This window comes from Ovis canadensis, chromosome 4, assembly GCF_042477335.2.
Source record: "Ovis canadensis isolate MfBH-ARS-UI-01 breed Bighorn chromosome 4, ARS-UI_OviCan_v2, whole genome shotgun sequence".
In the NCBI taxonomy this organism is placed as follows: Eukaryota; Metazoa; Chordata; class Mammalia; order Artiodactyla; family Bovidae; genus Ovis; species Ovis canadensis.
The window spans coordinates 34,907,107-34,934,086 of record NC_091248.1 but is presented as its reverse complement, the minus strand read 5'-3'; the positions used below and the strand labels follow the sequence as shown (position 1 = coordinate 34,934,086).

General features: G+C 37.9%; 1 protein-coding gene across 2 annotated transcripts; it reads right to left on the bottom strand.

Moving 5' to 3' along the window:
- Positions 1–171: 171 nt before the first annotated feature.
- TMEM106B (transmembrane protein 106B) lies at positions 172–22,414 on the bottom strand. 2 transcript variants are annotated; one of them, XM_069586626.1, is made up of 8 exons: positions 22,071–22,414; positions 19,610–19,831; positions 16,470–16,533; positions 11,073–11,232; positions 3,645–3,785; positions 3,341–3,390; positions 1,986–2,039; positions 172–1,240 (listed from the first exon to the last, which is right to left on the bottom strand). In XM_069586626.1, exons 2-8 carry the CDS (start codon positions 19,827–19,829, stop codon positions 1,102–1,104), a joined length of 828 nt encoding a protein of 275 aa, XP_069442727.1. In that variant the 5' UTR covers positions 19,830–19,831; positions 22,071–22,414; the 3' UTR covers positions 172–1,101. The 2 variants fall into 2 exon arrangements, with proteins under 2 accessions (XP_069442727.1, XP_069442728.1); XM_069586627.1 differs by having other exon boundaries at positions 21,929–22,278.
- Positions 22,415–26,980: the final 4,566 nt, after the last annotated feature.

Below are 26,980 nucleotides of genomic sequence, written 5' to 3'. Positions count from 1 at the left end.
AGGTTTTATTTTGCTATAGCCACCATAATTTATAACAGGATTTCCTGGATAATTTTACCAAAGTAATAATTTCACCTCTAAAACATTCATAAAATTGATGATCTGAGTACCTAACAGTTGTGAAAAGTATCTTCGTAATTCTTTAGTATGAAAAGCAACATTAAAAAAAAGTGGATCACCAAAATATTTTATTTCAAATCTATGTTATACCTGATCAAATATGTATTTGGAAACATATTCACATTCTAGAGGTTTCTAAATTTCATTTTCCTGTGTTTTTAATTTTTATGAGCAACTTACTAGATTTTAAATCTGTACCACTTTAACATTTATTACAACTATTTAGAATCCATGCATAATTTATTTACAATACTGTACATTAAATGGTTATATTTGAATATTACACAAAAGTTTCACACAACTATAACATGGAAAGACATGTGAAACACATTATATAGGAGTTTTTTAAAATTTTCAGGTACAGAATTTTGCAAACATTATTTTGGTTTATAAGTGTTAACGCAAACACTAGCTTGAAATAACACTGACAAAACCATGCAAATGAGTGGAATTTCAAAATGAAAAAGTAAAAATATTTAGCTAAAAGCTAAAATAGCATACAGTTTAAATACTACCAAGTAGCAATGGGAGTTTATAAAACAGGAAAAAAGAAAAGGTATTCTTTAAATGTCTTCATCAGTAATAGGCCCTCGGTAATTTTCTATAAAAACATTCAGAAATAAAGTTTCTCAAATTATGTTCATCACCAAAATTATGTTTGCAGTAGTGATTAGAGCTGTGAATTTTAAATAAGTATCTGTTATCCTGAAGGAGAAGTCTTAGTTTTCCCCTTTGGGAAATGAGCGAAGAACATCAATCAGTAAATTTAGGTTCAAATAAAAGATCCTGGTACAAATATCACAAACACAGAGCGGAGAGTTGTAATAAACTACAAGTCCACATATTCTTAGATATACTCTTAAAACAGAAGTGTAAACTTTAGGTTGCTCAATTTAAGATCTCCTATCACGAAGTACCTCATCCTTCAAAGTTTGGAAAATATCAATAGGTACTTTTTTTCTCCAGGTGCATCTCGAGTTTTCATTGTTGTGGCTGAAGTACATTTAGATATTCAGATTGCCCCAAATGATACGTGGTGTTTCTTCCACAATCAACATACTGGTACCTTTCCTGGGATATCTGTTCTGAATGTCCAAAGTAAGTTGTTGTTACAGTAACTCTGAAAATAAAATAAATGGAGAGAAGCACTGAATAGTTAATATATTAAAAACATCTTTTTAAAGTGGGAACACTTTATATATTAAAATTCTTTTCAGGGAGAGGTTATTTGATTAACGATAATTTAATGTTGTAGACATGGGTCTCTTAGGGAGTATTTCCCCAGTAGACAACAGGAATGCTGGCTGAGCAAACCCTATCCAATTAATTATATACAAAAAAATGTAATTTTTTTCAAAACACCTATCTTTGGCTAAAAATATCTTTAGTTCATTGCACTCTTTAAAATAATCACACAGTTCTCTCATCAGAGGAAAACGGTTAATCAGGTGTTAGCTAATGGCCTAAAGACCCAACCTATAACCTACAATGTTTTCATTGCTTAGGGAAACACCCAACTTGCAAACCAATAACATTATTTCTCATCACTACTGTTCCTGCCTTTACCACAGGGAGCAAGGAATTGGCTGTTGAGCTCATCCTTCTCTCTGTATCAACTTCTACTGTTTTCCTGAGTTCTTGGAAGGTCCAGGTTCATTATTTAGCAGCCATGTGGTCCTTCACTACTTCTCTGAGCTCCCATTTCCTCATATGTAAAGTGGGTAACTATTTACTTCACCTCACTGCACTCATGTAAGGCTTAAAATACAAATGAGACAGCATTTATAAAGATGTGTATACTCTACGCTAATGTTACACATCCAAAGTTGAAACAAAGAAATTCTTTCCAAAAAATTCATACTCACTGCATCATGAGCACTATGTTATGAACTTTGATGGTTATCAGTGTGCAGAAATCACTGTTAAAGAAAAAAGCAATGTAAATACACACAAACTATGACATTATACATTTATTAATAAAATAGTTTAATCACAATTCCTCTTCCTATGTTAAAGCCAATACAAATACTATTAAGAAGATATAATAAACAGCCATTAAATGGTTGAGCATTTTCTATATCTCAAATGATTAACATTTTCATGGCTTCTTATTCTATGCTTTCACACTACAGCAGCTGTAGAGTTGTCTACTAACTACTTCTACTTTTTTTCACCTTTTGAAATTTTAGTAACCAGATTATTACCCACTCAGAAATTCTGTATCAGGCTGATATCAAAAGAGGATAAAAAATTATCACAGATTTTTACTTAACAAGAGTTAATAATCATTTAGACCTAATTTACAAGTTTCACAACTTCAAACCAGAATAGAATATTAAACATCATTAGCATTTGTGGTCCTCCTATACAAAAACAAAACAATTACAAAATATGAGAATATGATTTTATAACATAGTAAATAAAAAGTGACATGGTATGCATGATCCTAACTGTGGAAAAAAAAACTATGTGTACAGGTGTATGTATGTTAATGTTACACGTTTTGAAAAGAGAGGATGGAGATGATCAAAAGTCAGAAGGAATATGCTAAAAATGTGGTCTTGTCTCTGCTAAAATGACGGAAAATTATACATATATATTCATTAAATGGGCTTCCCTTGTAGCTCAGTTGGTAAAGAATCTGCCTACCATACAGGAGATCTCGGTTCAATTCCTTGGTCAGGAAGATCCCCTGGAGAAGGAAATGGCAATCCACTCCAGTATTCTTGCCTGGAGAATCCTATGGACAGAGGAGCCTGGCAGGCTATAATCCATGGGGTTGCAAGAGTTGGATACGACTTAACGACTAAAGCACCACCACCACCATTCATTAAATATATATAGTCACACATGTATGTCTGACTCTTTGTGACCCCATGACCCCATGGACTGTATATGGAATTCTCAAGGCCAGAAACTGGAGTGGGTAGCCTTTCCCTTCTCCAGGGGATCTTCCCAACCCAACGATCGAACCCAGGTCTCCCGCATTGCAGGCAGATTCTTTACCAGCTGAGCTGCAAGGAAAGCCCAAAAATACTGGCGTCGGTAGCCTATCCCTTCTTCAGTGAATCTTCTTGACCCAGGAATCGAATTGGGGCCTCCTGGATTGCAGGCGGATTCTTTACCAACTGAGCTATCAGGAAAGCCCTATATATTCACACATACCCACACTTATTCCTTATAATTTAATGAGAGAAAATAATTAAAAATCAGAACTTACAACATATAACTCATTTCCTCTGCTATGACAGTAGGTACTGTATAATCAATCTGAAAGGCAAAAAATGAAAATAAACCAACAGAGAATAGTATCAAAATATCAAATATTTCAGATAGATTTCATAACTTAAAAGAGTTTGGAAATCTCTCTTTTTATGGGTTTGATTCTATGACTTTCTTTTACATATGTATGGGATACATTTCAAAGTTTAATTTTTTAGGAAAACCCCCATCTCCTGAAAGTTAATATTATATACAAAGTTGAGATGCATACTCCTCCAAAGTATTTTCTGAATGAAGCTTACTTGTTTCATATCCAGTGGACCAATACTGGTTATGTTGTTTAAGCGTGCCTTTCCAATAACTGTTTTTGAAAACTGAACTTGTGCAGTGATGTTTTCAACTTCAACAGAATAATAGTTATTGTTCGTTATATTTAGTGTATTCTGAAAAAGAAAGGAGGTAGAAAATGTGCAAGTTATTTTAGAGTAGGCATAATAAAGAAGTATTTAAAATAAATAGAGAAAATGACTCCAGCTGTGGCTATGCTTCATTTACCAGGAGGAAGTAAATTGTCCCCCAAAACATCAAAGAACATTCATTGAACCAATTATTTGGGTTTTGCATGAGTGCTACGTATATAAAATGCATACAATGAACATACACTGTTAAAGAGTAGGCCCAGGAAATGTATAGTACCAGAACATAGAAAAATCAATGTTATAAAACGCATTTGTGGCCTTAGCAAAAAGTCAATAAAAGTTGTTGTTCAGTTGCTAAGTTCTGTCCAACTAATCGCAACCCCATAGACTGCAGTATGCCAGGCTTCCCTGTCCTTCACTATCTTCTAGAGTTTGCTCAAACTCATGTCTGTTGAGTCAGTGATGCCATTTACCATCTCATCCTCTGTGGCCCTTTCTCCTCTTGCCATCAACCTTTTCCAGAATCAGGGTTTTTTCCAATGAGTCAGCTCTTGGCATCACCTGACCAAAGTACTGGAGCTTCAGCATCAGTCCTTCCAATGAATATTCTCAGTTGATTCCCTTTAGGATTGACTGGTTTGATCTCTTTGCTGTTCAAGGGACTCTTAAGAGTCTTCTGTAGTACCACAGTTTGAAAGCATTAATTCTTCAGCACTCAGCCTTCTTTATGGTCCAACTCTCACATCCATACATGACTACTGGAAAAACCATAGTTTTGACTCTACGGACATTTGTTGGCAAAATGATGTGTCTGCTTTTTAATATGCTATCTTGGTCTGTCATAGCTTTTCTTCCAAGGAACAAGTGTCTTAATTTCATGGCTGCAGTCACTGTCTGCAGTGATTTTGGAGCTCAGGAAAATAAAATCTACCATCTTTTCCATTTATTCCCCCATCTATTTGCCAGGAAGTGATGGGACCAGAGGCCGTGATCTTTAGTTTTTTGAATGTTGAGTTTTAAGTAAGCTTTTTCACTATCCTCTTTCACCTTCATCAAGAAGTTCTTTTAAGTCCTCTGCTTTCCGCCATAAGTCTGGTAACATCTGAGGTTTTTGATATTTCTCCTGGCAACCTTAATTCCAGCTTGGGATTCATCCAGCTCAGCATTTCATATGCTATACTCTGCATGTAAGTTAAATAAGCAGGGTGACAATATACAGCCTTGATGTACTCCTTTCCCCATTTTGACCAGTCCATTGTTGCATGTCCAGTTCTAACTGTTGCTTCTTCATCTTCATATAGGTTTCTTATCAGGCAGGTAAAGTGGTCTGGTATTCCTGTTTCTTTAAGAATTTCCCACAGTCTGTTGTGACCTACACAAAGGCTTTAGAGTGGTCAGTGTAGATGTTTTTCTGGAATATCCTCGCTTTTTCTATGATCCAATGGATATCTGCAATTTGACCTCTTGTTCCTCTGCCTTTCCTAAATCCAGACTGTACATTTGGATAACCACAACATATTGGTTATCCAGTTTATTAAGACCTTTTTGTATAGTTCTGCTATGTATTCTTGCTACCTCTTAATCTCTTCTGCTTTTGTCAGGTCCCTGCCATTTCTATTGTTTATTGTGCCCATATTTGTATGAAATGTTCCCTTGGTATCTTCAATTTTCTTGAAGAAATCTCTAGTCTTTCCCATTCCACATTTTCTTCTATTTCTTTGCACTGTTCACTTAAGGTTTTCTTATCTCTCTGTGCTATTCTCTGGAACTCAATATTCAGTTGGGAATATCCTTCCCTTTCTTCTTTGCCTCTTGCTTCTCTTCTTGTCTCAACTATTTGTAAGAACCCCTCAGACAACCATTTTGCCTTCTTTCATCTCTTTGGGGAATGGTTTTGGTCACTGCCTCCTATACAGTGTTATGAACCTCTGTTCATAGTTCTTCAGGTACTCTATCAGATCTAATCCCTTGAATCTATTTGTAACTTCCACTGTATAAATGTAAGGAATTTGATTTAGGTCATATGTGAATGGCCTAGTGGTTTTCCCTCCTTTCTTGAGTCTGAATTTTACAATAAGGAGCTCATGATCCCAGCCACAGTCAGTTCCAGGTCTTGTTTTAGTGGATTGTATAGAGCGTCTCCATCTTTGGCTGCAAAGAATATAATCAATCTGATTTTTGTACTGACCATCTGGTGATGCTCACGTGTAAGAGTCATCTCTTGCATTGTTGGAAGAGGTATTTGCTATGACCAGTGCATTCTCTTGGTGAAACTAGGTTAGCTTTTGCCCTGCTTCATTTTGTACTCCAAGGCCAAACTTGCCTGTTACTCCAGGTATCTCTTGACTTTCTACTTTTGCATTCCAATCCCCTATGATGAAAAGGACATCTGGTTTTGGTGTTTGTTCTAGGCCTTGTAGGTCTTCATAGAACTGTTCAACTTCAGCTTCTTCAGCATTAGTGTTTTGGGACATAGATTTGAATTGCTGTGATGCTGAATGGTTTGCCTTGGAAAGGAATAGAGACCATTCTGTGGTTTTTGAGGCTGCACCCAAGTACAGCATTTTGGACTCTTTTGTTGACTATGACAGTTACTCCATTTCTTCTAAGGGATTCTTGCCCACAGTAGTAGATATAATGGTCATCTGAATTAAATTTGCCCATTTCCATTTTTGATCACTGATTCCTAAAATATCGATGTTCACTCTTGCTATCTACTGCCTGACTACTTCAAATTTACCTTGATTTATGGACCTAACTTTCCAGGTTCCTATGCAATATTGATTTTTACAGCATTGGACTTTACTTTCACCAGCAGACACATATACAACTGGATGTTATTTCTGCTTTGGCTCAGCCTCCTCATTCTTTCTGAAACTATTTCTATACTCTTCCCCAGTAGCATATTGGACACATCAACCTGGGGAGCTCATCTTTTGGTGTCATATCTTTTTGTCTTTTCATACTCTTCATGGGTTTCTCAAGGCAAGAACATTGAAGTGGTTTGCCATTCCCTTCTCCAGTGGACCACATTTTATCAGCGCTTTCCACCATGGCCCATTCACCTTGGGTGGCCCTGCACGGCATGGCTCATAGCTTCATTGATTTACACAAGAGTATGATCCATGTGATCATTTTGGTTAGTTTTCTGTGATTCTAGTTTTCATTCTGGAAGCCATGGGACTGTAGTTCTTGCTTCTTCTGTCTGCTCTCTGATGGATGAGAATAAGAGCCTTGTGCAAGCATCCTGATGGGAAGCACTGGCTGTGGGGAAAGCTAGGTCTTGCTCAGGTGGGCAGGGCCGTGCTCACTAAATATAATTTTCAGGACCTTGCTCCCTAAATCTAATTTTCTGCTGATGGGTGGAGCTGTGCTCCCTTCCTGTTAGTTGTTTGGCCTGAGCAGCCCAGTCCTGGAGTCTGCAGGCGCTATGGTAGGGCTGGTGGCTCAGATGGTAAAGAATCTGCCTGCAGTGCCGGAGACCCAAGTTTAATCCCAGAGTGTAGAAGAACCCCTGGAGAAGGGAATGGCAACCCACTCCAGTATTCTTGCCTGGGAAATCTCATGGACAGAGAAGCCTGGCAGTCTACAGTCCGTGGGGTCACAAAGAGTCAGATGCAACTAAGTGACTCCACACACAGGCTCTATGGTGGGGCTAATGGCTATCTCCTCCAAGAGGACTTATGCCAACATGCTATGCCTCTCAGGGCTACTGCTGCCAGTGCCCATGTCCCCAAGGAAAATTACTTTTTTATTTTTCAATAAAAGTAACTCTAAAGTTCCATCCAAATTTTTCTAAATGTTAATATGTACATGTTTTCACGGGCTAAGTTATTTCTGATTCTACTGAATACAAAGACAACCTTTTAAAATGTTAAGCAAAACTTTAAACTATTTTTTACAAAACTGGTATTTTATCTTATACATGAGTAGAGCTTTCCAACAGGTCACTTTTAAGAGGAACTGGGACAGATTCAAGACTTGATGAAAAGAAATACAGTTGCATCATTTCCACACTTAATTAACAGCCGGGCTGAACTTCCGCAATTCGAACTTAAACAACGGTTTCAAATTACTTTAGAAAACAGTCAATGAAAAGAAAAACTGTTAAACTGGGAAATAACAAAACATCTAAAATAGTACTAACAAAAGAAATCATAAACAAAATCACAAAACATTAAATAAGAAATCTTGAAGAAGTATTTGTAAGGCAGATAGTAATGGTTATCACCTATACTACGAGGCCTTACAAAGTAGAAAAAAAGACATAAAGCCTCCTGTTAAAAAAAAATAAGAGCAAAGGATATGAGTAAAGAAATCAGAAGAGTATAAATATAAATGGCCAAGAAACACTATTTGTCAAATTAATTTATTGTCAAAGAAAGGCTGATTTAAATAAAAGTGGATACTGCTTTATATCCATTAAACTAGTAAAAGTTATAGAAAATGACAGATTCTATTTCTGGCAGGGATATGGACCAAAGGGTGTATTTTTGCATTCCTGGAAAATACATGAAGGATTATAGCAATATTCATTGAAATTTAAATTATGTATTATCCTTTGACCTAGCAGTTCTACATCTGAGCAATTATTCCACAGAAATAAAAACATTAGGATGTTAATGACAGTGTTATTTGTAGTGGCAAAAAACAAAACAAAACACAAATCTTGAAAATAAAGTGAATGTCCAACATAAAGTAGAATGCTTGAAAAATAATATTATGTCATTACATGGAATAATATGCAGCCATTAAAAAGAACGAATGAACTCTAAGCAGAAAATCAGGAGTGATTCCTGCGAAGTATTAACAACTGAGAAAACCAAGATGCATAAAAGTATGTACAAAATATTATTTTTAGAACTAAATAATGATTTAAGAAAAACTGAATATGTGAGTTTATAAGTTAATATGAATATGGAAAAGATATGGAATGAGGCAACATGGGATAAGTGACAAGATAGAAAATGGTCTTAGAATAAAAATGATGGGAAAAAAAAAAAGAATGTGCTAGCAACCAGCAATTTTATGATCATGTTTATGCATTCATTTTGTTAAATGTAGAGAAATGTTTTAAAATTCTATAAAATAGTAGAAATAACCTTTCTCTAAATATATAAACATCTTCACCTACTTGGCTCTTAATACCAGTATCATTTTATTTCTAGCTGCCGCTGCTGCTAAGTCACTTCAGTTATGTCTGACTTTGTGCGACCCCGTAGACGTCAGCCCACCAAGCTCCTCTGTCCCTGGGATTCTCCAGGCAAGAATACTGGAGTGGGCTGCCATATCCTTCTCCATTTATTTCTAGACACTACAGTAAAAAATTGTAAATTTAAGGTCAATGGACCCTCTGATATAGACCAAGGAACGGGATCCAGGAAAATTTTGGAGTTCTATTTAATATTGGTACACATTTTTTCTGATGAGGTGTCCATACTTTTCATTAGAATATTAAAAGGGTCAATGATGCAAAACAGGCTGGAAACAAAAATACTTATAAGAATTACAGAAAAATAAATTGGTAGTTATAAAGATAACACAAAGATGATGCAAAACAGGCTGGAAACAAAAATACTTGGAAGAATTACAGAAAGATAAACTGGTAGTTAAAAAGATAACACAAAGATAAACATCAAGAGAGACAACAAAAAATAAGACAGGACAAAATAGTATGAAAAATAAAAAATTTTACTGCTGAAAACACTGAGAATCCATTTAATTTAAAAGCAAGGGACTGCAGTCATGGCTTTTAAATAATGATGATTTATTATCAAAGGCCTTAAACTTATGATCTTTAACTGCAAATTTACTTTCAGGAATTTATCCTTAAAAAATAACCTGAAATAGACGTACAAAGTTTAAGCACAAAGATGTTTTTGGAATAAATATTTATAATATCAAAACTAAGCAACTATTAAGAAGGTTGAGTAAAAATTGTAATATGGCCATGTAAAAGACTACATACAACCACATAATATGTGTAAATGCAGTGAGATCAATTAAGTGAAAATGTGCATGTATATACACTCACATATATGTGTGTACCCTTTATATATAATTCCATTTTAAAATGTATTATGTGTAAATATATGCATGGAAATGCTTATATACAGAGTTAGCACATGTATGTTTAGTCATCTCTTGGTATCCATGGGGTATTGGTTTCAGGATCAACTATCCCATCCACTCAAGGTTCCATCATACCAAAATCTGCAGATACTCAAGTCTCTGATATAAAATGGTGTATATTTGCATATAACTTACACACATCCTCCACACAACATCTCTAAATTACTTCTAATATCTAAAATAGTGTAAATGCTACATACATAGTTGTGAATATAATGTAAATGGTATGGAAATAGTTGACAGAGTATAGCTAATTCAAGTTTCTTTTTTAAAAAGAAGAAGGATAAATGAATCCATGTGAATTCTTTTTTTCCTGTAATTAAGGAGTAATTCTACCCAACACACATTTCCTTTTCAGTCCCTATGTCTCTCAACCCCCCTCCAGCAACACAGGTGCATCTACCTCAACCTCTAGCACACCAAACAACTCTTCAAGGAAAACGAATGAAGTCTAATATTACCCTTCCAAATAAATCATTGCCACATAGATGTACCTTAAAGCCAGAAGCAATGTATCTTCCTCATTAATAATACAGTGATTTGCAAACCATGCTTACATAAATGTAGAACAGGAACAAGACCTTCTCTGAGGCTTTTGTTTGCTTGTTTTCAGGTGTGAAAGGCTGCAGAATCCTAAAAACTATTGTCCTGAGAAACAAACATTTTCACACATACTAATTTACAAGAGAAATCAATCACTTGTTCACTGCCTTTGAAAACAAAGTAATGGTCTGTTAAAGATGGCAAAAATTGTGTTTCACAAAACACAAGGACATGAAAATGTAACATGCATAACACCTATTCAATCAACTATATTAACATCTTGCTAGGAGCAACTGAGAGTCTAATGTTGAAAAGTAAACAGATTGTAAAAACTTTTCGCCCAGCAATTATTTTATTTTACCCTACCAAAGGCAACTTCAAATGTTAAGGATTCTGAATACACAGAATTTGCCATTTTCAGCAGAATCAAAGATGATAAAAAAGGTCAATACATCTTTGTTACCTTTCATGTTCTCTCAATAAGGACAAAGGTGTTGCTTAACATGATAAAGGAATGACGTCTTCATGTTGATGTATGGCAGAAACAAGCACAATACTCTAAAGCAAATTCCTCGCAACAAAAAATTTTTTAAAATAAAGGAATGAAGTCAAATATTAATATAAACATGTTCTTACCGTAATATTTAAATATATTGTGCGTTTTTGAACATCATAACTAACATATGCTGATTTGATGCCAATGTATTTCACGTCAATAGAACGAGGGAAAAGGAAAAACACAGCCAGTCCAGAAAGGAGCAGACAGACAAACACAGAAGCCATCACATACAGTTTTCTGGAAAAAAAAAAAAAGCAAAGTGAGATATTTAAACATACATGCATCAAAAATTACATAATGAAACATTCAGAGAAGACATTTTCATTTCAATTTTTTCCCTATTATACCAATAGGAAAAGATGTATGATTTTTTTCTTTTTAACCATCTTTTTACATTATAAAAGTATTGAATAGAGTAGGTTTGAATCTATTAAGCATTAAAATATTCTTCTTATTTGGAGACTAAAATTTCAGGCTTATTATAGATAGAACATTTACTGTGGTGATCCCAAAGCAGGCTGCTCATTAGAATCAAACTGCAGAGCTTTATAAATATATACATTTCAAGACTCCCTGACGAATTTACTGAAGTGGAATTTTCACATGTGTGTGAAAATCTGTGGTTATTTTATCAACCAGATATGCAGTTAGAATCAATTGTTTCAGTTTATTTCAATTTTTAGAAACTGCTTTTTTTTTTTTACTTTTAATACAATCTTTTAAGTGATATTAAAAAAAGGACATGATCTAAAGTCTAAGCAACAGAAATATATACATGTACACACAAATACCTAATTTGCTTACCTGCTTCCTCTTCAAAGCTCTGTCCCAAACTCTGAAGGTAATCAGTTTTGTTAGTCTATAGTTTATCATTCTATTGTGTCTCTCTCCTTGTGCATGCGTGTGTTTTCAAAACAAAAATGTGCTTTGGATACCATGCTATAGTAAACACAGTTCTTCCGCATTCCACTTTATCATCTAGATACAGTGTAACTTCTTCTACTAGGCCCTTACTAGTGGCCATTTACATTATTTCTAGTTTTTGGTAAAATAAATACTGGCACAGTGAATAACATGTGCAAATGCTATTCACTGTATTTGACAGTAATCCTTAGAATAAATTTTTCAAAGTAGAATTCCTGAGCCAAAAGGTAAATGTGTATGTAATTTTGACAGATAAGGCCAAATTTCCCCTTCAGTAGTAAGGCACAAGTGTGCTTGTTTTCACACAGTATTGCTAACAATATAACACTCAAAATTTTGGACTTCTGCTCATCTGATACACAAGAAATGGTACCTCAATATTGTTCCAATTTGCATTTCTCCTATGAGTGAGACTTAACATCTTTTCATATGTTTAAAAGATACTTGCTTTTCTTCCTTGTGAACTGGATATTTACAGATCTTACTTTTTGTATGGTTAGCCTTTTTCTTCTCAAACTGTGAAACTCTAGAGTAAGGATATTGGACCTTTAATAATAATTTGCAAATTCCACTTATTAGTTTGCTATTTGTACCCTGACTTGATCTGCATCTTGTTCTTGCTTTCATCTTTTAAAAGATAACCTACACTTTTATTAACTTTTTATATTTTATCCAAATTTATTAATCTGTTCTTCTATTCAGTAGAGTTCGGTTCAGTCACTCAGTCGTGTCCGACTCTTTGCAACCCCATGAATTGAAGCACACCAGGCCTCCCTGTCCTTCACTAACTCCAGGAGTTCACTCAAACTCACGTTCATCGAGTCGGTGATACCATCCAGCCATCTCATCCTCTGTCGTCCCCTTCTCCTCCTGCCCCCAATCCCTCCCAGCATCAGAGTCTTTTCCAATGAGTCAACTCTTTGCATGAGGTGGCCAAAGTACTGGAGTTTCAGCTTTAGCATCATTCCTTCCAAAGAACACCCAGGACCGATGTCCTTTAGAATGGACTGGTTGGATCTCCTTGCAGTCCAAGGAACTCTCAAGAGTCTTCTCCAACACAATAGTTCAAAAGCGTCGATTCTTTGGCACTCAGCTTTCTTCACAGTCCAACTCTCACATCCATACATGACCACAGGAAAAACCATAGCCTTGACTAGACGGGCCTTTGTTGGCAAAGTAATGTCTCTGCTTTTGAATATGCTATCTAGGTTGGTCATAACCTTCTTTCCAAGGAGTAAGCGTCTTTTAATTTCATGGCTGTAATCACCATCTGCAAACATCACAGTAATCCAAGTCTATGCCCAACCAGTAACGCTGAAGAAGCTGAAGTTGAACGGTTCTATGACCTACAAGACCTTTTAGAACTAACACCCCCAAAAGATGTCTTTTTCATTATAGGGGACTGGAATGCAAAAATAGGAAGTCAAGAAACACCTGGAGTAACAGGCAAATTTGGCCTTGGAATATGGAATGAAGCAGGGCAAAGGCTAATAGAGTTTTGCCAAGAGCACACACTGGTCATAGCAGACACCCTCTTCCAACAACACAAGAAAAGATTCTACACATGGACATCACCAGATGGTCAACACCGAAATCAGATTGATTATATTCTTTGCAGCCAAAGATGGAAAAGCTTTATAGAGTTAGCAAAAACAAGACTGGGAGCTGACTGTGGCTCAGATCGTGAACTCCTTATTGCCAAATTCTTCTATTACTGGATTCTAAACCAGTTAGGAAAGCTGCTCCACTCTCAGGTTATTAAGAAATTAAATCTAATTTCTTGACATTCTTAACTATCTAGAAGTTATATAATAAAGGGTCAGACTGACTGTGTATAAGTCCTAGTTGCATTTTTCTTTCCATGAAGACTTGGCATGCTGTTTTACTGCTTATCTGTATAAAGCATTGTGGTCAAGAAGGAACATGCCAATCTGATTTTCTATCTCTTATAAATTAATCAATCCTTTGCTTGGGCATTCAAAGGGACTATTGAGTTTTTTGTTATTACCTTTGAAGTCCAGTAATTTCACCAAGATTGGTTATTTCCAAAATTATGGTATGTCTTTTCAGTGTGTAGATTCATGTCTTGTTTTATTTCAAGGAAGTGATCTTGAGTTAAGCATTTTCTCTTTCTTCAGTTTGCCTCCTTTGATATTCTTCAAGAACTCCAGTTACATTTATGCTTGATCTCCTTGGCTTGTGTTCTATACCATTTTCTCTCAAATACTTTTCATTAATTTTTGTTTCTGTGTGTGCACACATGGGTGAATGTTTTCACTTCGTCCTTTGTATCTGCTCTGTCTTCTAAGTGCACTTTCCAAGGTATCTCTTTGTACTGTGTTCTGTTTGTCTTCATCGCCAGAATTATTTTTCTCTAATTCTTTCCAGGGCCCTGTAGACTCTCTTTTCATATCCTTCTATTGTTTAGTCACTGTATTTCTGAGCTCCTCAACTTTTGACTTTTCTGTTTTAGTGTCATAGTTTCTATAGTTTCCTTAATCTCTTTCAGAATACGGGAAGTATTAAGTTACAGTTCTCATCTGCTTTTCTGATAATGCTTTATCATCTGTTAGTATTTTGATCAGTTTTTCTTTTATAAGTTTTATTACCTGTATGCAGGTCAGGAAGGAATGGTTAGAACTGGACATGGAAAAACAGATTGGTTCCAAATAGGAAAAGGAGTACGTCAAGGCTGTATATTGTCACCCTGCTTATTTAACTTACATGCAGAGTACATCATGAGAAACATTGGGCTGGATGACGCACAAGCTGGAATCAAGATTGCTGGGAGAAATAGCAATAACCTCAGATATGCAGATGACACCACTCTTATGGCAGAAAGTGAAGAAGAACTAATGGCAGAAAGTGAAGAAGAACTAAAGAGCCTCTTGATGAAAGTGCAAGAGGAGAGTGAAAAAGTTGGCATACAGCTCAACATTTAGAAAACTAAGATCATGGCATCCGGTCCTATCACTTCATGGCAAATAGATGGGGAAACAGTGGAAACAGTAGCTGACTTTATTTTATCTGCAATCAGATAGTGATTGCAGCCATGAAATTGAAAGATGCTTACTCCTTCGAAGGCAAGTTCTGATCAACCTAGACAGCATATTAAAAAGCAGAGACATTACTTGATCAACAAAGGTCCGTCTAGTCAAGGCTATGGTTTTTCCAGTGGTCATGTATGGACGTGAGAGTTGGACTATAAAGAGGACTGAGCACAGAAGAACTGATGCTTTTGAACTGTGGTGTTGAGGACTCTTGAGAGTCCCTTGGACTGCAAGGAGATCCAACCAGTCCATCCTAAGGGAAATCGGTCCTGGGTGTTCATTGGAAGGACTGATGTTGAAGCTGAAACTCCAGTGTTTTGGCCACCTGATGCGAAGAGCTGACTCATTTGAAAAGACCCTGATGTTGGGAAAGATTGAAGGCAGGAGGAGAAGGGGACAACAGAGGATGAGATAGTTGGATGGCATCACCAACTTCATGGACATGGGTTTGGGTAGACTCCAGGAGTTGGTGATGGACAGGGAAGCCTGGCATGCTGCGGTTCATGGAGTCACAAAGAGTCGGACACAACTGAGCGACTGAACTGAACTTCTGTATGATGCTTGATTGTAATCTGGTGTGTTTTTTTTATGATCATATTTAAATTAGATACATTTTTATACTTTTAAGAGAAGTTGCCATTTTGTGTGGGGAGGATGGGCCAGGATTGCTTTCATAGCTTCACTCTTCAAGGACTCCATGCTCTGTTGTTACACAAAGTATTAGATAGTCTCTATGTATATCCACTTCTATAGTTTTGAGACTATCTGTATAGTTTCTGAACCTCTTCTTTTATCACTATTCTTGTTCTATACAACCTGGATTCTACTGTCAGTAATTTTTTTCCTTAGGTTGTATCTTCCTTTTTGTAGTTTATGTTGAGTTTCCTTAAGGTCTTTGAGGACTTAGGATGGCCCAGTTCCTTTAGATTTTCTCAAGGCCTCTCTGTGTATCTCTGTGGACTTTTGTGCGTTCTCTCCAAGTTAAAGAATTTTTAGATTTTCTATGTTAACAGAATATTCTCAGAGGAAATTCACTGGAAGTCTTCTGAGTGAGGGCCTCTTCTCTTGGGATAAAGTATTTACTTTGTCCAAGGGCTCTTAGGAACTCTCCTTTTGCATTTCACCACAACTTGCACAAAGCTGCCAAGCACTTTTGGGTCCTTATGTCATCATGGTATGAACAACCATATTTATTCTGAAGTTAGTGGGAATACCTTAACACCCATTTTTGATGAAAACGTTGTCTCTGTGTAACTGAAACCTAATTGCTCTTTAAGGTCTATCTGTTTTAACAGATTTAAGAAGATTTAGATACTACACTGCTTCTAAGGACTTATGCAATCAGGAATCATTTTTATTTTCTAATGACATAATGGATATGATGGCATAATTTAACCTGATACTATTTTTCCTTTTAATAGTTTTAACTAAAATACCTATTTATACATATTTGAAAAGCAAAATATTTTTTTTAATTGCCATTTTCTTATGATTACTTACGTTCTTCTTGGCCTTAATCTCTGATCACTGTATGGAATCAACGCTACCAGCTGGTTTTCTTGTCCTAAAAGAATTAGATTTAGAAATGTATTAACATGATTAATTAAAAGTATAATGGCTCCTCATCAAAGTCTGGTTTGGAAAGAATACAATACCATCTGGCTCTCATCTCATTCCTTTATTAAATTCTCTCAAAATCTTCAAAAATTATCCAGTAGCAGCTGAGTTCCAAAGCAGACCCTGTGTTTTTTTCATATCTGAATTTCTAGCTATTCAAATACTATGAAGAATGAGAAAGAGTAATTCTTTCTGCTATTGGGGGATAAAAATCACAAAGTCCAGGCTTTCAGATCTGAATTTACCAGGCTTTCCTTCACCCAGTTTTCCATTAAGATTTCAATTGGGTTATCTGAACGAGAGCAGAAGCAGCATATTGTTACCACTGTGTACTGAAACCCCTATAACTACAAAGGTTCTTAAAGTATTCCCCTTGAAAACCAAAACTGACATATATTAACTCTCAGGCTTTAAGAACCCAAACCTATACATACCCTTCCAGGAAGGACTCTTTCAGGTCACACCTCTCTCTGTATTAGGTTACTTCAAAATTCAGTATTTCTTTCTTGGGGTGGTGGGTCAGATGGTAAAGAACGTGCCTTCAGTGCAGGAGACCTGGGTTCAATCCCTGATTTGGGATGATCCCCTGGAGAAGGGAATGGCTATCCACTCCAGTATTCTTTCCTGCATAATTCCATGAACAGAGGATTCTGGCAGGCTACAGTCCATGGGGTCACCAAAGCATCAAACATGACTGAGAGGCTAACACTTTAACTTAATGAATAAATGGACCTCTAAATGCCAATTTTCCAACTTATGAAAACTTGGTTCTTCATATTAACTATTAAAGCCCCACAGTCAAATTCTCTTTAAAAGCTTTCCATAATACTTTTGTTATACCTCCCTGCCCCCTTCACAAGTCTCCCCTCATCCATACTTCCCCTACCATATTCACATATAAATATGTATCTGTGTATGTGTGTGTACGCGTATCCTATTTGGTGCTATTTATCTGTTTAAATGACTACTGATTAAAACTAACCCTTTAGCTACTATGCCTGTATCTACACAGCTAAAAGTAGATAGAGAAAAGCAGTCTCATTTTAGATCACTAATTTCAAGTGGCCTTTAATAATGCCAACACTTTCACTATATTTCCCAAGTTCATACTCTCAACCTGACTCTCCCAAACTACAATTTCGTAACTTCAACTTTCTCTTCAAACCTCCAATATCTTCTCCCCTGTCCTTACGCTCACTTCATGATGTGGCAAAGACGCAAGGATTGCCACCAAGCTGCTGCCACCACCACATCCACCCAGCCACCCGCTTGTGCATCCAGGCACTCTACGGCCCTTTCTCCTGCTGGGAGTAAACTGGCTGTGCTCCTCTGGAGGGGCCCGTTGTGCTTGTGCACTGTAATACTCCTTGCCACCTGCATTATCAGTGTTCTACGGATCAAGCTCATCAGAGGACAAACACATTATCAATTCCATCTTCAAAAAATTCTTCTCCTGACCTTACAGTCCCCTCTAGCTATCACTTTTCTCTCCTCTCCTGTACAGCAAAACTCAAAGAAAAGCTATGTTTTGACTATACAACTTTGCGCCTCCTATGCAGTCCTGATCCCACTCTACACACATTATGCATTCCTTTGCTACCAAAACTGCTCTTTTAAAAGGTCTCTGGCCTCTAAATTACCAAATCCCAAGGCCAGTTCTAAGTCCTCACATTATCTGATCAGCAGTATATAACATAGTTGACTGACTTCTCCTCCACCAAGGGGTACATTTTTCTCATTTATCTTCAAGGATACCACAGACAAAGGGATTTCCTGTTTCTGCTCTAGCTGCTATTTTTAGTGTCCTTTGCTAATTCTTTCTCATGTCACTGACCTCAAAATGTTGCAATGCTTCAAGGTTCAGTGCTAAAGTCTCTTCTGTTTCCTATTCACACTGACAACCTTGGTGCTCTCATTGAATTCAGCTTTAAGTATCATCTCTACATGGATATGACTCCATGCTAGGCCTTGCATTTGAATTCCTGGCCGTTAGTAACTAACTTCTTACTGAACATACCCACTCAGATGTCAAAAGTGCATTTCCAGTTTTGTATATCTAAAACTGAACTCCTGCTCTCTCCCCTGACACATATACTCAAACCTTTTCTCTATATTAGTAAGTGGCTACTCCATTCCTCCAGCTGCTCAGACAAAAACATCTTCAAGATCATTCTTCACCTTACTATCCACAATGCACATCCACACAGCCAAAAGTGCCTACTGGCTATACTTTGAAAATATATCTAGATTGCAAAAATGAGACTTCAGCCCTCCCCAGAGCCCCAGTCTGGTGCATTAATACCTTTAACTACAATAATCCTTTAATTCTCAAATAGCTACTACCTCTGCAAAGGTATTGTCATTCTGGCCTTCCCTCAGCTTCTCTCCAGGGCCAAAAATTGACTTCAATCAAGCAGTAAATGAGAACAGTACAAGGTTTTTAAAATTATTTCTCTTTACTTCCATTGCTACTAAAGTAACCTACAAATAGCACATGAGGATTACTCCCTACTGACTTCCCCTATGACAAGGCACAAATTGACTTTTTTTTCCTAAATGGCTCATCTTCATGTATCATCCCTCTTCATGTAGTTCCTTTAAAAAAGAACTAATTAGCTCATGACCAGCTTATTATTATTCTTTAAACAACAAATTAAAAATATTCGGTCACCACATTACTTATCCTAACACCCACTATAGCAAAGCAACTGTGACCTGATCTTTATCGATACCAAATAGGACTAAAAGTTTACAGTCAAGACACGCTGTTTATCTGCAATAATTTCAGGTGGGAAAGAAAAAAATATTGGAGGTAGAAGGGTGGTTTTCATTACTGCTTTAGGATCCCTAATTAAAATCTTTAGGTTTGTGTCCTTTTTGACAGAAGATAACTGATAGGAAGTTTTAACTTTAATTCTGTCTTTTAAAACATAAACAGTTGTGCTTAGACCCATGAGTTTCAAAGTAATTGTGAAAATTCCTGAAATTATTCTTTAATGGAGAAACAGTGCAATAACACATACCCCTAGGAATTCTTCCTGTTCCTTGACAAGTGGGGCAAGTGACACTATCTCTTCCTGTAAATTCCACATATGGAAACTGAGAGACATCTCCACTTCTTCCATCTTCATTATGGACTTCACCATTAACCAATCCATTCCTTATATTTTCAGTTGATGTAATGCCATCATAACCATCTTCTTTATTTGAATGTAAAGGCAAATGAGAAAAAGACTTTCCCATGTCTAAGAAAAAGAAAAAAATCTTACAGTAAACTTCAGTTTAAAAAAAAGTATACTTAAAAACATTACAGGATATTTATACTCATCAAATTAATTAAAATAACCTTCAAGGGAGTATTCAAACTACTATTTGGGTTGGAATTATATTCAATCAAAATAATGTCTCAAATAAAGCAGCCATTTACTAGAGTCCAAAAGTGCTTTTCTAACAAAATATCATGAAATGATATCATATCAAACTTGTGATGAGAAAGGGCTTTCAAACAACAGTAAAATTTGACAGAAGTCTACACTTCAAGAGTTCTCTGAAAAGAAACACATGTGCTTCACTCTTCTTAGAATAAAACAAAAACACGTTTTACCTTTAAAACAGCAGCAAAGCAAAAGTTGCTTTGGGCAGATTACAGCTAGGTATTACCAGGTAATGTCAAAGTAGTATTTTTCACCCTTTTAAAATTCATGCCCTTATGTGATAGACAAAATCCACAATCTTTCTCATGCTCACATTTCTAGCTTTAAACATTTGCAACAACAAAAAAATACAAAAAACAAACCTCCAGATTTTTTCTTTCATTCAACAGTTGGTGAAAGTTAAAATTAAGAAATTAATATTCCAAAATATTGACTATAATTCATCAACACAAAACAGCAAAATTTAGAACATTAATTTCAAATTTTTAGGATAACAGTATCAAAAATGCAGGTGGGAAATTAAAGTTTAAAGACAAATAAAAATAGGAAGTGCCAGTACCTATATCAAAAGAACATCCACAGGTAAGTAATGCAGGAAGACTGAAGTTGAAGTCACACAAGTTTTAGTATTAAAAAAAATTTTTTAAGCCATTTATTTTAATCTGTTGATATTCTGAGCACAAATTAACAGAGGGAGAAAGCAGAACTGAAAAACAATCCACTTCTGTTTCTAAACGTGACCATATATTTTCTATCATTTTCTAAAACAGATTATTAAAGGCATTCATATAAAAAATATGTCTTTAAAAATGCTCATTGTTTTTAATAAGAAAAACTGACCCTCAAACTAATTCAACTTATTTTATTCTATGAAGAAAAGTCTACTTTTTAAAAAGTCTACTTTTTACTTGTATGCGATCCATGTGTTGGGGGTCACTCAAACACAGGGTAAACAGTAGGATAAAAAACTAGTGGACAAACTTAAAATTACAGAATGATGAATAAAATGCTTGTTTTCAATATTAAAAATATGTACACACTGCCCATTAAGTTCAAAAACATAAATAACTTATGACTTCTAAGAACGCATATATTTCTCTGGATTTTGCTCAAAGACATTTAACGCAAGCCAAACCAATATTTGCCAGTCACAGGTGGTTAGGGGAGAATTAACATCACTGACCTCACACACTTTGACCCTGGGCTTATGTGGAATACTAGATGACCGGGGATCAGGGCGCCAAACCCACCCTTTTAGGATCTCAGTTAACACAACAGAGGTATAGGGTGCCTCCCATTGTAATGCCTTAAAGGGAAAAGACACAGAAGGCAAAAAAATAAAACTAGAGGCTCTCAGTCGGAGTCTGTTTTCTATCCTTACGTAACAGCTGCCTTAGAGTCGGCGTGGGACTGGTGTTTGTTTCATCAAGGTTAATGGACAAGGGCCAGGCTTTGTCAGGTACTGCCCATTCCTGCCCTCCCTACTGGATTTTCCTCAAAGCGCTGCTAAGTTTAACCACTTTTATTCTTGGAGACTTATAAAGAGGTACTAGGCCCCTGTGCTCAATACATTTGTTTTTAAATCAAAACCCCTTCATTTACTTAAGAGCAACACGAATCTTAGGCTTATTATGGAAGAGGGGAGAAAAAGTACAGGACTCCATCCAATTTAAATAGGTCGTGAGCTTCTAAACGAAGGAAGTCGGCGCCTTTCGTAAGCCTGCCGACTCTGAAAAGGTTAAAGATGAAATACAGGCAGTCGGACAAGAATACTGAAAAAGAGCAGAACTAAGGGCTACCGGCCGCTCAAGGCGTGGGGGCCTGGTATCTTTCCCGTGCGCCGGGCTTGCACCGAAGCCCGGAATCCCCTGGCAGAAGGCTGGGCCGGGGGAAGAGGAGCTGACACACCTCCATCGCCCGGCCCGCAGCGCCTCTCTGCCCCGCAGCCTCCCCTCCGCCACCTCCTCCTCCGGCTCGGCTCTTTCTGGGGCACCCGCTCGGCCCCCGCTGGTGAAGGGGACCTGGGGGCTGCGCGTCCCGGGTCGCTCACCGGCACGCGGGGTGCTGCGCAGTCCCGAGCAGCTCCGGCTCGGACAGGCCCGAGGGCAGGGTTACGGAGTCCGCAGTCCCGGGTGCTGGGCCGGGCGCGACGGGCCTGCAGCGCTGGGTCGCCGCGGGGTCGGGGTGGGGGTGGGGCAGCACCACCACGGCATCAGCTGAGGCCCGCCGCTGTCGCTGCAACCTGCGCCCGCGCCTGCGCAGAGCGCTCCTGGTGGAGCCGTGGTGGTGGTGATTGGGCTGGGGGGGGGGGGGGGGAGGGCAGTGTGTGTGTGTGTGTGTGTGTGTGTGTGTGTGTGTGTGTGTGTGCGCGCGCGCTGTGGCCCGGAAGCGCGCACTACGCGTGCGTCCTGCCTCAGTCTTTTTAAAGCTTTGAAGGCTGCTGCGGTTCTTGTGTGCGGTCTCCCAGTTTCATTTCCTTCGTGTCCCAAGCACTAGCGGTAAAATCTGACCGCTCTCGCCCTGGAAGATTTGAAAAGATTAGTACTCCCTCCGTTTTCCCCTGTCAGGCTGTTTCCCTTTGCAGAGGGGAAAGACGTTGCCCTGAGCTGAGCAGCCTCTCGTCCAAGCTCTTCAAGTGGTCCCTGACACTTGCGACGCTGGGAGTGACATAAACCGGTTGGTAGACGCGTGTCTGGTAGCTGAGAAGTCACATCTGTTTTAATTTAGAACCTCTTAATTATAGAAAGGAATAGTAAGTGGGTGGAAACCGGATTTGGTTTTGTTTTTGCACCTTATGTCTCCCTCCTCTCCATAAGTGCTTAGTTACCAGAGTGTGAGATCCCCGCCCAAATCCCCGTGTTTCAACTCATCCCTGTGACTTGGGGCTACTCTCCCCAATATTTCAAAGGGTAGTTTATCTCATGTGAAAAATGAGAATAACCATACAGAGTTGTTTTGAGAGTTAAATGAGGTATTGGCAATGCCTGTCAACCACGGACTGGACTCATTGCCTGCAGAGAACTTCACGTTTAATGAATGAAACCTACTTTTATAATCACGGTCACAATGTACCTCATAACCAAGGAAGTAAGTGATAGTAATCTATTGTATTTTTGTGTTCTGACAGGATAGGTGGCCAATAGAATATGAAGATATGTAAAAGTAAGAAATGCAAATAAAAAACATACAATTTAATATCTTAAATTCCTATTTGCACGTGTAAGATAATTAGCCTGCTTACATAATGTTGGTAAAGATATAAATAACCTGGCAAGCAGTTAGACAATATGTAGCAAGAGTATTAAAACTAAATTTTCACATCCTTTAACCCCACAGACCCACCTTTTGGAATTTATCCTAAACCTAAGGGCTTCCATTGTGACTCAGCTGGTAAAAAATCCGCCTGCAATGCAGGAGACCTGGGTTCGATCTCTGAGTTAGGAAGATCCCTGGAGAAGGAACAGCTACCCACCCACTCCAAATTCTGGCCTCAGTCCATGGGGTCGCAAAGAATCGGAAACGCCTGGGCAACTTTCACTTTCGAGGAGAACTCTAATAAGTTTTCAGTACAAAGTGCATGCATGCTAAGTCACTTCAGTCTTGCGGGGCTTTTTGCGACCCCATGTACTGTATGTCCATGTTCTTTTTGAGAATCCCATGTCCTCCAGGCTCCTCTGCCCATGGGATTCTCCAGGCAAAAATACTGGAGTGGGTTGCCATTTCCTTCTCCAGGGGATCTTTCTAACCCAGTAATCGAACCCAGGTCTCCTGTATTGCAGGCAGATTCTTTACCAACTGAGCTAGGAGGGAAGCCCTCAAAGTGACAGTTGTTCAGTTGTGCCCAACTCTGCGACCCTATGGACTATGCAGTATGGAATTCTCCACTCCAGTATATTGGAGTGGGTAGCCTATCCCTTCCCCAGGGGATCTTCCCAACACAGGGATAAAACCCAGGTTTCCCTCATTGCAGACGGATTCTTTACCAGCTGAGTCACCAGGGAAGCCCAAGAATACTGGAGTGGTTGGCCTATCCCTTCTCGGGATCTTCCGCACTCAGGAATCAAGGCGGAGTCTCCTGCATTGCAGGCGGATTCTTTACCAGCTGAGCTAGTAGGGAAGACCAAGAATGCTGGAGTGGGTTGTTATTCCCTTCTTCAGGGGATCTTACCGACCCAGAGATCCAACCTGGTATTGGCAGATGGGTTCTTTACCACTAGCACCACGTGGGAAGCCCTCACTTAACCTAAATGTCCAACAATGTGAGGTTAGTTAAATCATTACTCACCTCCCCTTTTAGCTCATGTCTTCCCTTGGAAGCATTGATTCAATTATTTAAGCCCTTATATTTAGCCCAGGCCTTCCAAAGGTGAGGAGAGGGGTGAGCATCTTTCACTAATATTGTTTGAAATTTCAAAATAAGTATTATGGCTAAAAGAAATCAGAATCATGGAGAAAAAAAGATAACTTGCAAATCTATTGTAATGGCCTACCTGTATGACCCTACACTTATAGAATTAAAGGGTTACCTAAATATAGAATAGCCATACAGTTAGATCTTATAAAATCTGTAAAAATTATGTTGTAAATGTTTTATTACATGAGAAGTGATGATAATATACCACTAAATAAAAGCAATATGCAATAGATAATGTATGAAATATTATAAAGGCTGTAAAGTCTGTTCACGTTTAGGACATATGGGTATAAATGGAAGGAACTATAAGTTAGCAGTCATTTGTAGTTTGAGGCTATGCTTTTTTTTTTTTAAATTTTGGGAAGTGAGGCATCTGCTTATTTATTTTAATTTGATTGGCTGTGCTGCATGGCACGTGGGAACTTAGTTTCCTGACCAGGGATCAAATGGACCCTCCTTGCATTGGAAGCAGAGTCTTAACCACTGGACCACCAGGGAATTCCCTCATTTTTGAATTAACAAATGTTTCTTTAACATATACTGCTTTTCAGTTAAAAGGTATTATTTTTAAATTCTCAAGGCAATACTTAGTCATTATTCTATCAACTGTTCATGGGAGTGTAACTTAGTTCAGCCACTGTGAAAAACATTATGGAGGTTCCTTAAAAAGTTAAACCTAGAAGTACCATATGACCCAGCAATCGCACTATCATAGTATATATCTGAAGGAGATGAAAATGAGGTCTTGAGATAGCTGCACTTGCATGTTCATTGTAGCATGGTTCACAGTAGCCAAAATATTGAAACAAAGTAACAGTCAGTTCAGTTCAGTCGCTCAGTCATGTCCGACTCTTTGTGTCCCCATGAACCACAGCATGCCAGGCCTCCCTGTCCATCACCAACCCCCGGAGTCCACCCAAACCCATGTCCATCGAGTCGATGATGCCATCCCACCGTCTCATCCTCTGTCGTCCCCTTCTCCTCCTGCCTTTAATCTTTCCCAACATCACGGTCTTCTCCAATGAGTCATCTCTTTGCATTAGGTGGCCAAAGTATTGGAGTTCAGCTTCAACATCAGTCCTTCCAATGAGCACGCAGGACTGATCTCCTTTAGGATGGACTGGTTGGATCTCCTTGCAGCCCAAGGGACTCTCAAGAGTCTTCTCCAACACCACAGTCAGTAGATGAATCAATAAATAAGATGTGCATATATATTGATATATATATGATATATACATATATACATATGTGTATACATACACACATACACAAACATATAGGAATATTATTTGCCAGTGTGAGAAAAGGACATCCAGTTGTTTGTGGCAACGCAGAATTTGAGGGCATTGTACTAAGTGAAGAAAGTCAAGCAGAGAAAGAAATACCATATGATACAGCTTGTACATGGAATTTTACAAAGCTGACCTCATAAAAACAGAAGCTAGGATTGTGGTTAAAAAAGGAGTTGGAGAAAAAGGAAATGGTGTACAAACTTCCAGTTACAAGATTAATAAGTTCTGGGGACTCTAATATATAGCATAGTGACTATAATAAACAATACAGTATCATACACTTGAAAAACTAGATTGTAAATGTTCTAACTGCAAAAAGAAATGGTAATTATGTGACATGATGCAGGTCTTAGATAATGAATGTTATGGTGGCATCATTTTACAATATATAAGAGTATCAAATCAACATGTTGTACTCCTTAAGCTTACACAATGTTATATGTCAATTTTATGTCAGTAAACCACAATTACACTCATCTCACACGCTAGTAAAGTGATTCTCAAAATTCTCCAAGCCAGGCTTCAGCAATACGTGAACCATGAACTTCCAGATGTTCAAGCTGGTTAGAGAAAAGGCAGAGGAAGCAGATCAAATTGCCAACGTCCACTGGATCATCGAAAAAGCAAGAGAGTTCCAGAAAAACATCTATTTCTGCTTTATTGACAATACCAAAGCCTTTGACTCTGTGGATCACAATAAACTCTGGAAAATTCTGAAAGAGATGGGAATATCAGACCACCTTACCTGCCTCTTGGGAAACCTATATGCAGGTCAGGAAGCCACAGTTAGAACTGGACATGGAAAAACAGACTGGTTCCAAATAGGAAAAGGGGTACATCAAGGCTGTATACTGTCACCCTGCTTATTTAACTTATATGCAGAGTACATCACGAGAAACGCTGGGCTGGAAGAAGCACAAGCTGGAATCAAGATTGTCGGGAGAAATATCAATAACCTCAGATATGCAGATGATACCACCTTTATGGCAGAAAGTGAAGAGGAACTAAAAAGCCTCTTGATGAAAGTAAAAGGGGAGAGTGAAAAAGTTGGCTTAAAGCTCAACATTCAGAAAACGAAGATCATGCCATCTGGTCCCATCATTTCATGGGAAATAGATGGGGAAACAGTGGAAACAGTGTCAGACTTTATTTTGGGGGAGCTCCAAAATCACTGCAGATGGTGATTGCAGCCATGAAATTAAAGGACGCTTACTCCTTGGAAGGAAAGTTATGACCAACCTAGATAGCATATTC